This window comes from Haliotis cracherodii, unplaced genomic scaffold (assembly GCF_022045235.1).
Source record: "Haliotis cracherodii isolate W230 unplaced genomic scaffold, xgHalCrac1.p SCAF_12, whole genome shotgun sequence".
NCBI classification, from domain to species: domain Eukaryota; kingdom Metazoa; phylum Mollusca; class Gastropoda; order Lepetellida; family Haliotidae; genus Haliotis; species Haliotis cracherodii.
In genome coordinates this window covers 35,993,441-36,014,945 of record NW_027266267.1, presented here as the reverse complement: position 1 = coordinate 36,014,945, position 21,505 = coordinate 35,993,441, and the positions used below count along the sequence as shown (strand labels likewise).

Below are 21,505 nucleotides of genomic sequence, written 5' to 3'. Positions count from 1 at the left end.
GAGATATTGTTTACATCAACTGTTGTGTCAACACAAAAATACATATAGTTTACATGAACTGTTGTGGGAAACACAAAGGCATATTGTTTACATCAACTGCTGTTGCAAAACGAAGAAATATTGTTTACATCAATTGTTGTTGCAATACAAAAAATATTGTTTACATCAACTGTTGTGGCAATACAAAGAAATATTGTTTACATCAACTGTTGTGGCAACACAAAAACATATTGTTTACATCATTTTGTGCCATGACACAAAGACATATTGTTTACATCAACTGTTGCAGCAACACAAAGATATATTTTTAACATCAACTGTTGTGGCAACACCAAGAAATATTGTTTACATCAACTGTTGTGGCCACACAAAGAAATATTGTTTACCTCAACTGTTGTGGCAACGCAAAGGCATATTGTTAACATCAACTGTTGTGACAACATAAAGAAATATTGATCACTTCAACTGTTGTGGCGACACAAAGAAATATTGTTTATATCAACTGTTGTGGCAACACAAAAAACCCTTTGAATCAGGACCTTGAAATGTGAAAGCCTGTTAAGTATAATGAGGAAAGGGGGCACGGGTGGCCCAGTCGTCTAAGGCGCCGCGATTCGCTGTGCAGAGTTGCGTCCCTTGGGCACGCCAGAAACCTATGATTGTGGGTTCGAATCCCGGTTGGCCCCGATCATGTTTCTAGGTTTGTCAGCACCATACCCGTGCCCGTGTGTTTCACCGAAGTGGTAAACGTCTGAGAAATATTGTTTACATCAACTGTTCTGTCAATACAAAGAAATATTGTTTACAACAACTGTTGTGGCAATACAAAGAAATATTGTTTACATCAACTGTTGTGGCAACACAAAAACATATTGTTTAGATTTTAGCAGCAGTGTTTTACAGGTGAACTAGAATACTTACCTCATTATCTGCGTGGTATCTGACAATCTCTGTCTCTGTAATGGAGATGGCTGGTTATTGCTGGTGTGCATAATCATAGCAAACATACTTTCTAATGTGTATATGCACTTGCTGCTCGAAACATAGACTGGTCTGCATATTGTAAACATGTCCAAAACAAATGGTACCACAGACCTCAATCCTGAACAGTCTGGGATTATATGTCTTCAGTCATAAGGGGGGGGGGGGGGGGGGGGGGGGGGGGGGGGGGGGCACGGGTGGCCCAGTCGTCTAAGGCGCCGCGATTCGCTGTGCAGACGTGCGTCATCTGGGCACGCCAGAAACCTATGATTGTGGGTTCGAATCCCGGTTCGCCCCGATTATGTTTCTAGGTTTGTCAGCACCATACCCGTGCCCGTGGGTTTCACCGAAGTGGTAAACGTCTGAGACCTGCATCACCTCGGGCTTTCCTCCCACATTAAGCTGACACGCCGCGATATGACTGGAATACTGATAAAAGCGGCGTTAAACCCAACTCACTCACTCACTCAGTCATAAGGCTGGAAGGTTTGCCCATGGTTCTCATAACAGATGGACTCATAACAGATGGACCATGTGCTCTTGTTAACGAGTTTATCACCGATCATGTCCACAGTAAGTAAATTCCTCTTGACTGGTACACATTTCGCCACATTTCTGCTGCATCAACTTGGTGCATTTGGTAAAGCAATATAGTTTTGATGCACTATTGCCTACAGTTAGTTTCAAAGAAGAGAGTCTTTAAGTAGATATTGTTTGAACTGTTTCAGATCTTGAATTGGTGCAATCTGGGAATGGCTATGTTTAGTTGTTTCATGCTTTTCAGAATTGTTTCAACTTTGGCTTTCTGATATTTTGCTGAATTCTTTTGAATAACTGTGACATTGAACCCTGTGTTTTGCTCTGCTTTCTGCGTTTTTACCTTTTAATATCTGAGGTGATGGTGAAGCAAGAATTTCTCTCCTCTGTCTTGGCCTTAAAGCACTTCATTCATGTTTTGTAGGCAATTTTCTTTAAGGGTATTATTTGTTTATAAGTTTTTCACATAACGCATATATTTTTAAGGATTCAGGTGAAAAATAGCTGAATGTCAATGCCAACTCAATTATAAATATGTAGACTTGAGAGCTTGTACTTTTCCTATGATCCTCAAATGTCCTGGTGTGTCTTTATGATGAAGACAGCACAGACTTGTTCTACGAGGGCTGGTAGAAAAGTTCTAAGCCTGACTAACTTTCAACTAAGGTCAATAAGAAATGTTAAATAGTCAATATAGTACATTGTTTGGGTAGTTCATTGCAAATGTATTTGGTCTGTTGAGGGCGTTCATGTATTAGTGACAGCCATTTGAACATGACTGGGGTTCAAATGGACAGAGAAATGGAAAAGAACGAGTACTGAGCAGTCAAATGTTTTACTTCAGACAATAGCACTCCCCAAGAAATTCATGACCGCATCTCACAAGAGCCCTAGCTATTCCACTGTTAAACGTTGGACAGCTATGTTTCGGGCTTGTAAGACAAGCCTTGATGATGCCCCTAGGTTTGGACGGCCCTAAAATTCCATCCATTCAATCAAGGAGATAGAAAAACGTATAACCATTGCTGAACTTGTTTTCACACAAACCAAGAATAATATAAAGTTGTATGCATACAAGGAAGGAATGGATGACTTTGTCTTTTGTAATGGATCTGATATTTCGAGTCCATGGCTACCACAAATGCCCCTATTAGTGTCGCTCCTGTCTGGCTGCCACCGATTGGATTGTCATATGATGCGTACTCACTGACATGCTGCTAATTACATCACTTTATTTCCTATCTTTTCTAATAGGATGTCAAATATTTACCTATGTTAGACCTACTTAAGATGCCATTAGCCGGTACACATCAACTGCGCACTGAAACTTCTATTCTGCAGAGGATAAGCAGCGGACAAGGTGTTTTTCGCCATGAGACCAAGACAGTTTCTATTGCCATGTTATTTTTTGGTGTTTATTGGAGGTGGAATCGGCGATGGTAAGTGTCTGCTTTGTTCTCCATTTAATCAGTAACTGTTTTTCATGTACATTTTTGATTTTTCATCAATATTTCATATGATTGATGTTTACGATTGATTTTACAAGCACAAAATCAGGGTACGGAAACACACGATCAACCAATTCACTGATCTTGACCACGCGAAGCTTTTTCTCGCCTCAAACTATAAGCTTAGTTGGATATCGATATTATTTTTATCTGGGATTCTGACATTGGACTGAAGTTACACAGTATGTATAAAACAAACACTATGATTTATCCATGAATAATGCACATTTAAAGATGTCAGAGAGTTAATCAAATGCTCTGCTAGGGTTGCATAAATATACTATATGTTTCTAAGAAAAACGTAAGGAGGGAAGTAGGGATTCTTTAGTTATTGATAAAAGAATTGCTCATTTGACGCGGGAAACACAAGTGACAAGCGCCCATTCCTGAGAAAATCAGCTTTCCTTTCCAGCCTGATTATTGAGAATACTATTCTGGCGAGAGGAATTCTCTTGTTTCGCGTCAACGTAACGGTATTGTAGTTATGCCGCTAATCCCCGTAATTTAGGGTGTGTTTGTGGAACACTCTACTGTGATGACAGATGTGCATGTCATGCATAGCAACCATTGATTATCAGACAGTCAGATGGAGAAGGAATGATCACGCTGTTGTTGCTCTTTCACAAAGTCCTGTAATTTAGGGAGTGTATGTGTGATCAATATAAAGTTCCTAGGGAAACCTAGGGAGAAGGTATGATGAAAATATTTTATTGTGACGATGAAATGACCCACGTCGATAGTTGTCTCGGGGCGGTCGGGTAGCCTAGTGGTTAAAGCGTTCGCCCGTCACGCCGAAGACCCGGGTTCGATTCCCAACATCACTGACACTGATGGTTGTCTCAGTCGTCTCGTTTCTTTTACCTCTTATTACACAACCCCCCCCCCCCCCCCCCCCCCCGTAAGAGCCGACTAACAGAATCGGGTGGTCAGGCTCGCTGACTTGGTTGATGTATGTCGTCGTATCCCAATTGCTCATGATGTCAATCACTGGACTCTGGTCCAGGCTCGATTATTCAGAAACTGCCGTCACATAGCTGGAACATTACTGAGTGCGGCGTGAAACAACAAAAGCACAATCATTATATACATTTGTATAACGTGAGACTAACCAATATTCCCGAAAAATCTTGCCAGAAATTCCAGTGATTGTTAAAATGAGCAACCCCACAAGCCGTCGGGGTACTATGACAAGCATTCAACAAAGTCAACTTGATGAATGTTTTTGCCTCGATCAAATAGTATAGGTGTCTGGGAACCTGTTGTGACCTGGAAACCTCACTGACAGATTCATGTATCCTGCATGTGAGTGAGTGAGTATGGTTTTACGCCGCTTTTTGCAATATTCCACCAATATCACGGCGGGGGACACCAGTAATGGGCTCCACACATTGTACCCATGTCGGGGATCGAACCTGGGTCTTCGGCGTGACGAGCGAACGCTTTAACCACTAGGCTACCCGACAGCCCCCTCCTAGATGTGAACTGCTGACTTATCTTGTTATCATTTAGGTTTCACGGCAAACATGGCTTCAAAGAACGGTGAACCCTTTCATCATTTATTGAAAAGACTTCAGTGGAGAAGAGTGGCTATTTTACTACATGGGAGCAATGGTAATGATCTGTCCTTTTACCATATGCTTTTCAGTTCGTTTATTCATGTGATGTGATACGTGTCTAGTCTAACATTACAGTTCGAAATTCATATGTATTAAATATATGTATGCACATTGTTTTGAAACTGAAAAGAACTGAAATGATATATACTCACTCTAGAAAAGTTTCTCTATTAAATATGAAAGGTGCTAGTGTTTGGGCGATATTCACACAGTGAATGGCCTATTCAGCACAACTGGAAGTATATTTTGCTTGTTGGTTTCTTTAATGCCGAATGCAGCAATATTCCAGGTATTCCAGAAAAGGCGTGGGGGTTGTTAATCGTTCAATAACAGGGCGAATAAACCGTTCTTGGATGCGATCGTTCGGCCATCGCGTTATCTGCTTTGCCCAGCTACATCTATGGGGAACCATTCAATGGACACTCTCCTCTCAGAAACAACGTCGAGCAAAATACGACGTCCTCAAGATGTGAACACATGTTCGAATCTCCAGAAATTACGTCACGATAGAACAATGCTTTATCGTGAATACACCACATTTCATTGTTCTTTGCGATTTATCGCGTAGCTATCTTATACGTCAGTACACAATGCCATTATAGATAGTGGTCAAATGACACAAATGTTATATTTGGGATAACACTTTCTTCGTTAAGTACAGATTCTCGTACTTTGGATTCGAACCCACACTTGCCAGAGTGAAGCACCAAATCGCCAGCACACAAGGTCAGTGATCCTCGCTGTTAGAAGACAGATCGAAGTGAAAAACACGCGACCTTGGGTACAATGCATTGGGAACAGTATAATCATACCCTGTATTGTCTGACAAGTGGTGATCCAGGGGGATGTGCAAGAACAGACTACACTGCAAGGTCCACGTGCTTAAATGCCAGAGGCGTTAGATCACAGAGGGGCTTTCTTTGGAGGACGAATGCCACCAAGTTGTTCCACGAAGCCAAACCAGATGAAATCATTGAATATATAGATGTCTGTTCTCTCTCTCCTTACATTTGCAAATATGGTACTTTCCACATAATGTCAGTTCTCATGGCCTGATCAAATGCTTGGTATTGCCACCTATTCACCTCTACCACTCTGTTCTGTCTTACCGCGTCCATGACAAGTTGCTATTTCCTCTGTGTCGCACTTGTGCTGAAGGCCAGTTGGATGGTTCCTGCCTTCACAGTGATGATGACCGAGCTTGGGTCAAAAGTTCAACAGCTGAAAATTGTGGCTATCACTGCTATACATCTATGAGGCTAGGACCTTTGACACCCTATCCACCTACGATTTTGTCAATTAAGAGGGAGCCTGTTTGCTAACTAAGTGAACAACTTCTTCAAGAACAAACAAGAGGCCAGAGGGATGTTAAGATACAGATACCAACATCAGCGACATCAGCGACCTGCGTCTGAAAGGTCTCTAAAAATCCACAATAATCCTCGATTACTTGCTTTAGCTGAAGCGTGTCTCACCAACCACTGGGGGAGGTTTGGTCAATGTCAAGGGTTTTGAAGAATGGAATACATCAGTGCACCCCTGAGGTTCTTTGCCCTCAGCATTATCTCAACATCAATGGAAATGTACTATGTGTCACCTACGCATCTTAGAAGAAATCTCACGAGCCACATCCTGCATACAATGATGTCATGGCAACCTGGGTGACAGCTCAAGCACATCTCAAGCTTTATTCATACATGAAGTCCTTGGGTCGACGTGCGTTGAACTTTGATACAGCCAGCATCAATTTCATTCACCGTCTACTGACCTGGAACCCTCTCCTAGGTGATAGTTTGGGGGATCTCACCGATGAGCTGGATAAGGGAAACAGCATCTGTACCTTTGTGTCAGCAGGTCCCAAGAACTATGCCTACGAGCTAGTTGACCCTCAACCTGACATCACCAAAAACATTTGCACAGTCCGTGTATTTACCCTCAATTACTGGGTCACAGTTTTGACACAGTGAAGAACATATCAATCCACAGTCTTACCGACGAAGCTGTTGAAGGAAACAGTGTCTTCGTTTCAGTATGTCTCTCAGGAAGGAGTTTCTGGGGCCTATTGACACGCAAGATAGCCAGCCGGTACAGACTGACGTTGATACAGCAACAGCAGCACCATCCCTCAAGAGAGAAACATCCGAAACCCAAACGGATCCGACCCAGGTTCAAGTGTCCCCTCAGGGGGTGCATCATATCCACTCGATGCTACAAAGCAAATCGCTTCAACTTATTCGTCTTTGTCCCGGCAGCGACCTTGTATGTCTGTTTTGTGGGGAAATAATTAAATGACAACAAGAATTACCTGACACGTGTCCAAGGGTCAATTCGTTTTCAGAAGCCTGGACCTTGTGTGCCTTTGTCAGTACATTGACAGAACGAGAGGTGCTTTCGGGAAGGGCAAAGTCGCCGCGAGTGTTGGAAAAGAGCTCACAATGTTGTACGCTAGTACTGCTGTAGTTTTTTTTACACTTTTTGATGTTATTGTGACCTGGAATTTGCATGATTTCACTCCTGGAGTGATTGAATCATGGTTTTCCTGGCCAGGTGATTTGTGACACGTTTTCCATTGCTTCACATTGAATGGGATAATCTTTTCATAATTGAGCCTAGTTAATTTTTTTCAACGGGTCCAACGGGGAGCCACGTCACGGACATTACCCGTGTCATTGCCAGTGCGTGTCTTTTTATGTCGTTCATTGTACTTGATGAACACTTTACCAGAGTCAGAATCAGAGCAGACTTTTAGAACATCTCCCCACCTCGTCAAGTGACGGCATCACACATAATGTTGATTTCATTATTAGATAGACTCTTGGCCCTGTTAGGTAAGTTTCCTCGTGCTTCTCTTTTCAGAACTGTTTGCTTGATTGATAGAACTTCGAAAACAGCTTCGAAGCTCATCATCCTGAAACAATGACTTTTCGTAACCTCTTCATTTTAGAAAGCTAAATGTTTTGTAGATATGTAAAGTGCCTATTTTTCTTTTTGAAACGTCATAATTATTGCTATCAATATGTCATATAACTGAACACACACCATATGTAGCTACGTGTCACGTCGTTCTGATAAACAACATTTACTCTGTCATTTTTTTAAACAAGAGGCGTTGTGGAAGCCTAGAGTTTAAGACTTTCACTGGTTAGACTCGATTCACCAGCATTGTACAATTCTGGTTTTCTGATATTGTTGTAGAATGAAGAAAAAAGTTCAAAATGCACGTAATGCATGAACAGTTTACGTAAATTGGTTAGATATACTTGATCTCAGTGTTTAAGCCAGAAGGAGTGAATAAAAGTTATTGGTAGCAGAGCCTAAGAAACTCTCATGGGGTACATCTACATACCTTTCAGTCTTAATCCTGAGTAAGATGTAGCTTCAATGAATGGTAAAACGTTAACATTTTACATTGATCAGAGATACTGCTTTTGTGTTTCTGTTTCAGACAATTACACAAGTATAACCAAATTGCTGGAATATTGCTGTAAGGGCATCAAACTGTACTCACTGACTCAGTTTGATGAACGAATCGTTGGTGTCTTATGCCTGCCTTTGTTTTCATTCACTAGTATATGCAATCTCTATAAACGCATTTCACTTTTGACATGACGGGTAAATGCTTTGATTATTTGTTTCAGAGAATGACTGTTTAGTACCTGCTCGTATCACGTCTTTGACCAACAGTATCCAGTTTCTTGTGTATGACCTCAGCGTCATGGATGCGAATAATACCTTACAGGAAATCCACGAAGCTCTCTTCCCAGAAATACACGTAGTTGCTTCTATGAGTCATAGCCATATGATCGAGCTAATGAAAATGGTTTGTTTCAATATTTTTAGCTTTATATGGTATCCTCACCAGAATGTCATGTGTAGAATTAAGTTATATGATCCTGTAATATTGCTGAAAAGTTGCTGTGGAAGGATACAATTGTCACATTGTGTCTCTTGGCCTGCCAACACATTTTCCGCAAAATGCTAACACTTGTACATCATCATACATCCAATGTATCATAGCTCTGTTCTGGTGTAATATATACCTGGAACAATACACCAAAACTGCAGAATCTTGGGATGGTGTAAATCATGCTGGGGAACCATGCAGGAAGCAAAGTCCCCATGGTCCCTGGTATGGTGGCCTAACTTTAGTTGTTTGTGATCTGTAGTCTGTGTTTATAATGTGTCATCTCTCATAATATGATCATTTTACTGTAATTAAACTAGATTTAAAGGTATAATCTGTAATATATCACTCGTGCTGTACTGCCCTTTGACAGCATTTTTTTAATATGTAATATAAATGCATAACTTGTTCAAGTCAGGATATGGCTGAAGTATTGCCGATCTGACTTTAAATATTAACTCACTCACTAATTTCATTGGATGTCTAATTTTGGTATTGTGTCATTTGAAATGAACTGGAAATAGGGTATATATCATAATGGAATGGACACACGATACACAATATAAGTGAGGATGTGACTTGCGCTACTTTCGCCCTTTCTTCTACAGTAAGGTGACACCTCACGCCTCGCTGAAATAATGTTCAAACCGACCATGAGACAAACTAAATATATCATTCCCGATTTTGAAGATGCTCATGGAATGTAACATTTGGGCATTTATCTGTGTTATTATTGCTTATTGGACATCATAGAAATCATTGTGATTTAGGTCGACTCTTTCGATATAAAGACAAGGGGAATGACTGATTTTCGACATCATTCAAAGTGGCTACTTCTTTATGAAGAAGAGAACACCGTTGATCTACCGGAGTTCATTTACTTGGAAAATGTTGTAGCAGTGCTTCATCATTATAAGGTATGTATGCTCAATTAATTGAAACATTTGCGTTTGATGGTGTTGCATAACTGCACAGTATGTTATCATTCATAATTCTACATCTCGATCTAGGTAATTATTTGGCTACGATAGACATACACCTGATGAACAAGATCTTTGGCAAACTGAGCACGACTCTTAACATTCTCATAAGGGTTCCTGCAACTGATGATGGCGTACTTGAGAATATCTCTTGTTTCACAACATCTTCTTATCCTGCAGTTCTCTGGGTTTGGATTGTAAAGTGTCTAGAATGTGCCAATGATATGAATTATTGGTCATTTAGATTTCAAACAAGGGCGCTTATTTGATTTTGCTTGCCATATTTGGGTGCGTCCATATTACGATTAATTTCGAAAAGTAGGAAACTTATAATACCAGCACTTTTATCGATGGCTGGGCAGTGCATAGATCTTTTGGATTTGGTGAGGGGGCATTTTAATGCTATTACATGTCATCTTGACATAAAAATGTTTGAAATCTTTCTTCGAACTTGTGCTGAATATGTCTTTCAGTGTTGGATGAAAAGCGTTCTTACCTTAAAACATCACCTTGCCCGAAATGAGTGGGTACCAGTAGCCGCTTGTAGCCAAAGAAACATCAACCTGTGCTATTTTCCTAATGCTGCCTATGGTTACAACAACAGACGTTTGTTGGTGACTACTCTCGAGGTAAATGACGTTATCATAGATACGCTTGAAACCAGAAATGTTGAGCTTACCTGTAATGGTGCTTTTCTCGTCGTCTGGTCATACATAGTTGGCTTTTTGATATCTCGTCAGAAACGATCTTTCCTATGAAAGTAAATCTTTGCATTAATGATCACAAATGCTGTTTCTCCAAAACTACTCGAATAATTCTGGTATGATTTTAAACAACGCCGTTTGAGTCTTGATCAAAGCGTCTGCCTAACCAGATAATCATATTTTATTGTGTAAGTTAATAAATGAGTGATGAAATATGGTTTTACGCCGCTTTTAGCAATATTCCAGCGATATCATGGCGGCGGACAACAGAAATGGGCTTCACACATTGTACCAATGTGGGGAATCGAACCCGGTTCTTCGGCGTGACGAGAGAACGCTTTAACCACTAGGCTACCCATCCGCCCTGTAATTTTATGATTACGCTGTGGGGACATCAGCTTAGTACAAAGTATGTTTTTCCTTATGTTTCTTCACTCTTGTATGAACAATTTGACTGATTTTATGTAAAAGACATTTTATGAGCTCTTGGGTCCATACTTGTACCTTTTCCGACCCAAAAGTTTTACTGAGAAGTTAGACACGCAAATGGAACATCACACATGCCTATTTACTTTTAAATTGGTCATTATCATGTTTTCAATTTTAACTTGGCATATGCATAGGTTCCTTCCAAGTGCCATGAATGATTCGTGGGTCAGTGTTGTGACTCCATCCTTACTCGTGACGTTTCTAAGATGCCAAATCTGTTTGCTACACTGACTGTTGAGAGGTGATGGTTACTACAAGTTTTAACATGTGACCAATAAGTGGAATTGTATAAACGAAATTATTTTGCACAGCTTCTTAGAACAACATCCAGTCATTGTGTTTCAGTCGTTGTACACACAATAATTTAACACAGGAGTTGTGTGTGTGTGTGCAGGAAGAATAGAATAACAGAATCTTGTTTTCATTAAATTATAATACTTCACGACTACTCTTTTGACAAAATCGTTCTGACGAATATATTAGGATTGCTGTCTTGGATCGTATTACTGTAAAACACTTGAACTTAGTCTTTATGATATAACCCTCATCCATGATCTCATATAGACGGTAGATGCTTCTCCCTATGTTTTTGTCAACTTTCTACACTGTGAAGTCCATTAACAATGGAACAACGCAGTATAAAGGATATGCAATAGATGTCTTGGATACAATCGCGGCTAGCCTCAACTTTAGGTAAGACACTTTTAGTTTATTCTGGCTCCACCTTAACACTATCAAATGTATCAAAATTCTGTCCCTTTAATGATAGTTTGGAGGTAACAATTTACAGTATGAATTTTTCTTCCCATTCCAGTTATTTTATCACTGAACCACAGGATCAGTCGTGGGGAGTCCCTATCAACGACACATATGATGGAATTGTGAGGCAGCTAAACAGGACGGTAGTTAAGATTAACCCGAAATGTGTTCACATTACATGCAATATCAGAAGTAGCCCCATCCCCATCGTATATTGTCGTAAGAGGCGACTAACAGGATCGGGTGGTCAGACTCGCTGGCTTGGTTCATGAATGTGATCGTATCCCAATAGCTTGGATCGATGCTCACGATGTCAATCGACCTGCGAAGACCCGGGGTAGAATAGGTCTTCATCAACACATGCTTGCCATAAAAGGCGACTATGCTTGTCGAAAGAGGCGACTAACGGGCCGGGATCGGGTGGTCTGGCTCGCTGACTTGGTTGATCCATGTCATCGTATCCCAATTGCGTGGATCAATTATCATGATGTTAGATACTGGATTGTCTGGTCCAGACTCGATTATTTACTGGCCGCCGCCATACAGCTGGAATATTGCTTAGAGCGGCATTTAACAACAAACAATCAAAACTGAATGCCTCAAACATTTCCATCATAAAAACGAATTTAAGCACGGAGATACCTTTATGCTAGTTCGTTGGAGCCCATAAAGAATAGGTCTAATTTGCCCAGGTGTTTATCGTAAGTTGCGACTAAAGTGGACTCGGTGACTTGTCTGATTACCAGTTGACGTCGAACAGTCAGTGGACTGTATCTATTTGATGACTTATACTGATACTTTAATAAAAAAGATAAAAATATACTTTTATGCCAAAATAAGACAAGTCTATTCTAACCCTATGATAATTATATATTTTGTAGGAGGTAGACCTTGCCGCTTGTAACCTAATAATAAATGAAGGCCGATCTGCTTTCATGGAATACATTTACCCGCCGATCCGGACAGAGTACATTGACGTGGTGTACAAGAGGCATGATAAACAACGTTCTACTTCCCTGTTCCTTCTGGCGCTACCACTCAGGCCCATGGCGGTCCTCATTCTGCTCCTGATGGCGGGGTTATGTACACTGTTGTTGGCTGTGTTCGAAAATGAGGATTTCGGCTGGAACGAAACGGCAGCAGAGTCTGAAGATGAGGGCTTTACTTCTGTGAAGAAAGTGAAACAGAATTTGTTGGGGGCTTGCTGGGAGGTCACTGGATCTCTGTTTCGACAGGGCATGTACCAAAAGAACTGCATCATGATATTGAGTTCTCTCTCTATATTTTTTAAACAATTCACCCTTAAATCATTCTTCATGTACAATGATCCTATACAGGAAATGAATGGTTGTCATATAGCCCAAAGCAGATCAAAGGTTTTTTGTCTTTTTCTAAATTTGATGACTATGCAGTTAAATAAATTGTACATGAAAACATATATGTGCCCTAGGCTATTAAATCCTCGATACATTATGATGAGATTTATGTTTCAAGGTACAACGTGTACCTGTACCTTTTACTTTCACAATCTTTAGATGGAACGGTGTTGGTTTAATCATGGTGGATATATTTACTGGTCATGACTACATTTCAGCAAAATAATAAGGACTAAACAGACGTCAAGACATGTAGATGGAAACATTTTGAATATATAGGGTCTATCAGAAGTGTTACCATTAGAATATTTCCCGGAGATACCCACTCACTTTTGTACTTGCAGGTTTTAGTAAATATCCTAGAACTCTGCCCGGGAAGGTGTTGGTGACGTCGTGGTGGATGCTGCTGATGGTGATGACAACGGTCTACTGTGCCAACCTGGTGGCCGCTATGTCTGTACAGACTGATGTTAAACCTTTCTCCGACGTAGAGGGGCTTCTGGACAGTGACTATTCTGTTGGTATAAGAATTGGTATTAACAGTCATACTCTAAAGGTATGGGTGAGCTACATGGTCCAAATCAGTTGGTACAGTTTGTGAGAAGTTAGCATTGTTGTACATATAACTGGATATATTAAAAAATAAGACACTAATAATACACACAATGACTGTGCCCTGATCACTATTGAAATAAGTTATTCGATTCCAAAATTCAGTTGAGGGCGGTATCAGCGTGTTGTGATTCTTTATTTCTATGACATGACTGGTTTGAATAGTAACTGAGACACTGGTTGTGATGAGAGACACTGTTATGTAGTTGAGTTTTGTTAAAAGCATTATGTACAATGTATAAAGGTATTAATTTCTAATGAAGTTTCTCACTATCAGTCAAGTGTTCCATCAAGTGTCAATGGAAGGATTTGGTCCAAGATATCTGCTAACGTCCCTGTTTTTCTTGAATCCAACGTTGGGGTTCATTTCAAAAGAGTGAGAAGTGAGAAGTATGCCTTTCTGGGGCATAGTTCAATCATAAACCGCCTAATGGCTGAAGACTGCCAATTGGAGCTTCTAGGAGAAAGTGTACTATGGCTACAACTGGCATTTGGATTGCCTCAGAGGTCGCCCCTGAAAGCCGACTTCGAGAAGGTGTAAGTTGTGGTAAAATCATCAGTCAACCACTATAAATCAAGAAATTAATTAAAACTGCAATGAAATACATCAAACGAAAATATTGCAAATATTACTTTACTTGTAATTAAAGTTTCCCAAATTATTTCCTTGACAGCAGAAGTGGTAGAATCGCATTATTTGGTATTTTGGTGTGTTAATGTTAAAGACAACTTTGTGCAGGCCATAAAATGAGCGGTATATGTGAATGGAGTAGTGATTGCAAGTCTGTGTGCAAACAGCAGAACTCAAGCTTTTTCTTGTCTCCTTGTCAGAATGTCGCAGCTCGCCGCGAGTGGTATACTAGACGTAATTTGGGCGAAATGGACTGTCAAAAGAAACAGGACACATTGTCTACAAAAACGAATCCTTAAGTCAATCACTGTGACCCAGATGGGAGGTGGTTTCATCGTCGTGTGTGCGGGGACTGGACTCAGTATCATTGTGTTGTGTCTGGAGAAACTGATACATTTAAGGCAAAACTGATTTATTTATGAATCAGTATCATCATACTGTACCACAGAAGAGAATAGTATCATTTTGAAATTAGCAAACTTGAAAAAAGTGATGTTCCTGATGCATTAAAATAACAGATTAGAACTAGACAAGCAGAAGAATTATCATTTTAATAAGGACTTTGCCAAAGGATGAATAATTTTTATTCTCTTTATTGTTTATACCAGTGCAAAATGAAATTAATGTGAATAATATTAGTATTTTACGGATATGTATTATCAATGTGTTTTCGACGATAGACATATTCGATTATATTCTGAATGAAATTTATGCGAAATTATTCTTCATATGCATACAGAAATGCAAAACAACACAAAGTGCCATGTTTTACCTGAAAAAAACAAACAAGGGATCATATGCACCTCATTTGGAAATGTCCTCCCCGTGTCTACAATAAAACTTTTTCAGAGATTCACCGAGGATTGAATGCTGTAACCTTGATCGAAAAGCTTTGGAACAAGAATGGTCTGTCGCTCTTTGAAGTCTTCGTGGAAAGAGGAAGCTCGAGTGTACCTCATTTAAAGTTGTGAAATTAAGACACCAAAGGCTGTAGTTGCTGGTATACTGCTCAACATTTGGGGCAACTTGACTATAGAAAAGTTGAAGTCGTGCCACCTATAATTCAGACTTGTTGAGATGTTTTTGTCACTCTGAAGCAAAAATCTAAACAAATAAGGAATTTGTATGCACTTCCGGTTTACTGACCTTCAATCTTCAATCTTAACCAATCACATGATCGAACAAGGGGAATTGTTTAGCACACAAAAAAGCAGACCAAAAAAGACAATTTCAGTCATCTGAATCCTAACCAATCATCACCACACTAAAGATGATATGTACCGTATTTTATCCCACTACAGTAAACATTTATTGCGTTATTAATTTGAGTTTCAAGAATTTCGAGATCATTTTCAAGGTCTATCCAGTATAAAAAACCCCCGCAAATATGTCCTTTGTTGGAATTGAATGTAAGAAGGAAAAAAAAGCATACACTACTCATAGAAAATAGATACCTATGACCTACTTCTGAGATTATAAGATTCATCATTTGTCCCCACGTTGTCACAGCACTTTATGCAAAAGACTTACAACATTTCTTCAGAAAAAAGCCATTTTATTTTGGCTTTCATAAAGTATGACCTTCATTTTGACGTTGCCTTTTACCTGTATGTGACCGCCTCCCTGGCCTAGTGGTAGAGCGTCAGCCCGGATAGCGGAAGGTCCGGGGTTTGACCCACGGCCGCGTCATAACAAAACACACACACACACACACACGTGTATATAAGTGCAATAATCTTGAACGCGACGTTAATCCTCACTTCACCACAGCTTTTACATGCATGTAGGTCACTAACGATTTTTACCTATCGTGGCCCCGCCATGATCAGGGCAAGAACCACTGACCAACAGTAAATCCTTCTTGAAGCGGTAAACACACTTATTTTCAGGTAATGACCAGTGTGAGTTTACCAGTGACTTGACCTTGCCGACCAATGGCCGCATCAACTCCACTAATTACTTGTTTCTTTATCAATTGCCTGTCCTTGTCTGGAAAAGGCCTGGTCATATCTACAAATGACCTTTATAAATGACCTTTATCTACAAATGACCTTTATAAATGTCCAACCATTACCATTACCTGCGAGCGAACAAAATTATTAATAAGATTATTATTATTCTTAGTAGTAGTATTAGTAGTAGCAGTAGTTTGTTTGTGTGCGTTTTGCTGTTTAACGCTGCACTCACCACTGTTCGCCTCATCATGGATCATGGATTGCTGAAGACCAGTAGTAGTAGTAGTTGTAGTTTGTTTGTTTGTTGTTTAACGCTGCACTCAGCAATAGTCCAGCTATGTGACGGCGGTCTGTAAAAAAATCGATCCAGTGATTGACATCATGAGCATCGATCCACGCAATTGAGATACGATGACATCCATCAACCAAGCCATCGAGCCTGACCACCCGATCCCTTTAGTCGCCTCTTCGACAAGACCTATTCTAACCCAGATCTTCACGAGTCAGTAGTGGCTCGATCCTTTTTTCCGTCTTCGCAATGTTTGTGGATTTGATTCAGAGGTCCATCCATGGTACGACCCAGGATATGTAGAGGGCGTCATGGCAAATGATACTTATCCAGTTGTTTGTAATAGGTCCGTATACACCCTAGGCATGTCCAGGCCAACGCACCTGACCATGTCTATTTGTTGATTCAAATAAAAAACATTTATATCATTGAATTTTCTGTCCCATTTAACACTAATGTGATCAGGATTGACAAGATTCAGGAACAACAATGGCAAATATACAAACCTCGCTTTCTGAATGTCAGGCTTGCAAGTACGAAGTTGTCTGACTCCCATTGATCTCGGTGCCGTGTTTAGTTTCTCCCAATCTGTTATAATTAACTGACTTTTGGAGAGTACCCGAGTTTGCTGCCATGAAAACCATTGTTGTGCTTGTTTCAGAGGAGTACATTTTGGCATCCAAGTAGTGAGAAAAGTGCCAAAATGCATATCGAAAACCTTAATACATTATGGCTGCCAAGCGGTGCGGTTTAGGGACATTGGACGTCAAGGCAAAGTACAATTGATGGGCAACAGATTATGCTGCCGCATGCAAATTTTGGAAGTCATTGGAACTTTAGTTTCGGAGACAAATGCTGCTGAAATGAAATTCTTGAATTTGTTTAAAGTTATTTGCCCTAAGCCATTGAACCTATGCCCTTAGGATTTTTGTTGTATCAACTTCACATTGCTGCAGATGTTGCTGTTGAGTTAGATCGATTCTGGTCACTAGTTGTTGAGGAAGCTCCAGTACAAAATATGGCGGAATAATAATAATAATTATTATAAGGTTTTGAGTGAGGGTGCGTTATAACGTAATATCCCTGAGCCTCACCATTTCGCGAACACATGGCATCATCACTATTTGATATGCATTCATAAAACACATGCTTATTATATAGTCGTAGAGTCGGCACCGTACAATGGAGTCCTTGATAATGAAACAGTTTTGTCGCATTTATTTATCGATTTATCCATCTGGTTAACCTGTCATTGTGTATCCACAAATATGGATGAATCCAGCGAGCTGGGATTGTAGATTTCACAGAATCCTAAACTAATATGACGGGAAGGGACATTTTGTCGCCTTTTTGTCGCCTTATAATCTATGCGTATGTTTGACAGTATGATTCAGGCATTAATCAAGCACATTTATAGCTGTATGTTAATTTGTCATCGCTTACTGTTAGAGTGCTATTTCAATGGTATGATAAGGCGGGATAAATAAAATAAGCAATCTTATCTAAAAATGAGGAGGAGGCAGGATTTCTTTTATTTTTTCATGAAAGCAAAGTTCTTTGATTTTTCCACGCATCAAACATACGAACATGCCTTAAGCACACCCTGAACTCGAATGTCAGTTGCCGTGCCTCTATAGCAGTGTCTGCTTGATGTCATGCTGGTCATTTGAGAAATATTTTATTTTATTAGCAATTAAAACGAATGACATGCAAGATTTATAGTGGTTGGTTGGTTGGTTGGTTGTTTAACGCCGCAATCAGCAATATTCCAGCTATATGGCGGCGGTCTGTAAATAATCGAGTCTGGACAAGACAATCCAGTGATTGAGAACATGAGCATCGATCCACGCAGTTGGGATCGATGACATACATCAACCAAGTCAGCGAGCCTGACCACTCGATCCCGTTAGTCGCCTCTTACGACAAGCATAGTTGCCTTTTAGGGGGTTGCTGAGGACCTATTCTACCCCGGATCTTCACGGGTCCTGTTAGAATTGTATATTTACAGTGCCATGATATTACTTTGCAACCAAGAAGTATTATATATATATTGTAGGAGGTGGACCTTGCTGCTTGTAGCATGGGAATAAATGAAGGCCGGTCTCATTTCATGGAATACATCTATCCGCTGATCAGAATAGAGTACATTGACGCAGTGTATAAGAGGCATGACAAGCAACGTACTACTTCTCTGTTCCATCTGGCGCTACCACTCAGGGTCATGGTGTACATCATTCTGCTCCTGATTGCGGGATTATGTCCACTGTTGTTCGCTGTGTTCCAAAGTGTTTATGTCATTTGGCACAAAACAGCTGAGGGCTCTGAAGATGTGGGCGTGACTTTTTTTAAGACAGTAAAGCAGAATCTGCTTAGAGCCTACTGGGAGGTCACTGGATCCCTGTTTAAACAGGGCATGTACATAATGTACTAGTAATCATAAAAATATAGGGTTCTCTTCATATGTCTATACAATTCAACGTAAGATATCTCATTAAAATAGGGGCGGTCGGGTAGCCTAGTGGTTAAAGCGTTCGCTCGTCACGCCGAAGACCCGTGTTCGATTCCCGACATGGGTACAATGTGTGAAGCCCATTTGTGGTGTCCCCCGCCGTGATATTGCTGGAATATTGCTAAAAGCGGCGTAAAACCATACTCGCTCGCTCGCTCGCTCTCATTAAAATAAAACAAATTTGAAATATGTTCATCAACAATGTTTATCCTAGACTTTTCATGATAAGTCCTCAATACGCTATGATAATATGTGTGTTTCAAGGTAAAACGTCTTCGTGTACATTCTACTTTTGCAATCTTTAATTATTACCTCAAATCCTTAGAAGGAAGGTGTTGGTTTCATCACGACAGATATATTTGCTAGTAATGATTACAATCTGTTGTCTTAACATTTCAGTAATAAGTAGGACTAAACAGACTTTAAAACATAGAGATTTGAATAGCTTGGGTCTTTCGAAAGCGCTGTGGTAAGAATATTTACCCAATAACCAACTACAACAAGTTTGATACTTGCAGGTTTTAGTGAATACCATAGAACTCTACCCGGGAAGGTGTTGGTGACGTCATGTTGGATGTTGCTGATGGTGATGACGTCTACACTGCGAACCTTGTAGCCGCCCTGTCTGCACCGACTGATGTTAAACCATTCTCTGACCTAGAGGGGCTTCTGGACAGTGACTATTCTACAGGGAAGAGACCTGGTGGAATATCTGGTCACTAACTGTACGGGTCAGCTAATTTCATGGTCCAAATAAGTTGTACCATCAAATTGAGCCTAGATTATGTCTTATTGTGTGTTTTATGATGAGACTCACACAATGCACACCGCAATGATGACCTGATAACAAATAAAAGAAGAAAACAGCTTTATCACTACCCCCGTAATAGGGTTCATTAGCATGTGAATGTTCATATAGAGTTATTAAAAAATGAATAATATGAAGTAAATGTTAAAAAGCCTAGAGTAAGAGCTTTAGTTCTGTAACAATACATATAGCAAGGGGCATAGCTCTGGAAAATACATTTTATGTCACCAATTTTCGTATAACGAGTATCCCTGAGATAAGTTTCATTCATGTAACCTGTGCAGACAATGCACTAAGCAACAAAATGGAACACACACAAATATTTTGTTTAGAAGTACCAAAAAATCAAAAGGAACCATATGAGCATGTGTTTGATACATATGCAACGTTTCATTTTATAATATTAAACGGTTTTCAAGTTATGCTCTGGAAATAAATGATTCACGTATTTGAGTGCAAATCTAGTTTGTTGCCAAGAAAACGCACAAAACAATGTTTGAGAAATACCAAAACATCAAAAGGCACCAGTTCAGCATGTCTTTGATACATATGCAACGTTTCGTAGTAAAATATTACAGCATTAACTCCTACATCATCGTCATTTATTTCCAAATCAGAGACGGCTGTACCAGCACGTTCTGAAGACATTAATAGTGTGAATAATCTACGTATCTTGCCTAGAAGAATTACTCTGTTACGTAGCTGCTTGTTTGGGTGAAGTTATTAAGAGTTGGTTTTAGTTGTTAATACAGACGTTTCACTTCCCACGTGTACAATGTATGACACCGTTCATGACGTTTCTCACTGTCAGGTAAGTCTTCCATCAAGTGCGCATGGTAGGATTTGGGCCAAGATATCTGCCAACGACCCTTTGTGTCTTGACTCCAATGTTGAGAGTCATTTCGAGAGAGTGAGAAGTGAGAAGTATGCCTTTGTGGAGTTGAGATCAAATATAAACCGTATCATGGCTGAAGACAGCCAACTGGTAGTTCTAGGAGAAAGTGTATTATGGTTACAGCTGGCCTTTGGATTGCCTCAAAGGTCCCCCCTGAAAGCCGATTTCGAGAAGGTGTGAGTTGTGTTAAAATCGTCAGTCTATTAATCAAGTTTCAATATCTGACACCTGAATGAAAACCACCGAACATAATAGTGCTAATACTCATTGAAGATTAACTGATATTCTCCTAATTTTCTGCTTGACAGTATAAACATATAGGACTCCAAAACAAAGAACTCGTGTATTTCAGTGTGTAAATATTAAGGATAGCTTGTGTAAATTTTAAGCTTTGCATACATCATTAAGTGAGCGGTATATGTAAATGGAGTCGTGAGTGCACGTCTGTGTGCAAACATCAGATATCAAGCTTTCTCTTGTCTGATTGGCAGAATGTCGCAGCTCACCGCGAGTGGCATACTAGACGTAATTTGGGCGAAATGGACTGTCAAGAGAAACCGGACACATTGTCTACAAAAACGAATCCTTAAGTCAATAACAGTAAACCAGATATGAGGTGGTTTCATCGTCGTGTGTGCGGGGACTGGACTCAGTATCATTGTGTTGTGTCTGGAGAAACTGATACATTTAAGGCAAAACTGAATTACTTATGAATCAGTATCATCATACCGCAAAGGATGACAGTACCACTGCGCTGTGTTTGGAGAAACTGGCACACGTTCGATAAAAGTGATGTTCCCGATGCTTCAAAATATCAATGAAGAGAACACCACCAAAAAAAACGAAACATATTACATTTTAATAAACACTTTGATGGAGAATGAAGTCTTTATTTCGCTGATTTTGACATTCTATGAATGTCCCTAAAATCCTTAACTCTACTAACCACACT

At 40.0% G+C, this 21,505-nt stretch overlaps 1 protein-coding gene and 1 pseudogene across 1 annotated transcript; both read left to right on the top strand.

Annotated features, from left to right (window-relative positions):
- The first annotated feature begins 8,357 nt into the window (after positions 1-8,357).
- On the top strand, positions 8,358-14,508 carry LOC139457839 (glutamate receptor U1-like). Its single transcript, XM_071239187.1, has 9 exons — positions 8,358-8,462; positions 9,317-9,463; positions 10,000-10,162; positions 11,319-11,412; positions 11,534-11,621; positions 12,360-12,714; positions 13,199-13,410; positions 13,744-14,003; positions 14,298-14,508. The coding sequence occupies exons 1-9, from the start codon at positions 8,358-8,360 to the stop codon at positions 14,506-14,508; spliced, it is 1,635 nt and encodes a 544-aa protein (XP_071095288.1).
- Positions 14,509-17,070: 2,562 nt separating this feature from the next.
- LOC139457337 (glutamate receptor ionotropic, kainate 2-like) lies at positions 17,071-21,255 on the top strand (annotated as a pseudogene).
- The last annotated feature ends 250 nt before the right edge of the window (positions 21,256-21,505 follow it).

Bases quoted from the DNA above. Each gene is read 5' to 3' on its own strand.
- LOC139457839 (XM_071239187.1), top strand. From the start codon at position 8,358: ATGGATGCGAATAATACCTTACAGGAAATCCACGAAGCTCTCTTCCCA. The intron at 8,463-9,316 runs GTTTGTTTCAAT...ATTGTGATTTAG, and splicing joins TGATCGAGCTAATGAAAATG to GTCGACTCTTTCGATATAAA. The intron at 12,715-13,198 runs GCATGTACCAAA...TTGTACTTGCAG, and splicing joins TGGATCTCTGTTTCGACAGG to GTTTTAGTAAATATCCTAGA.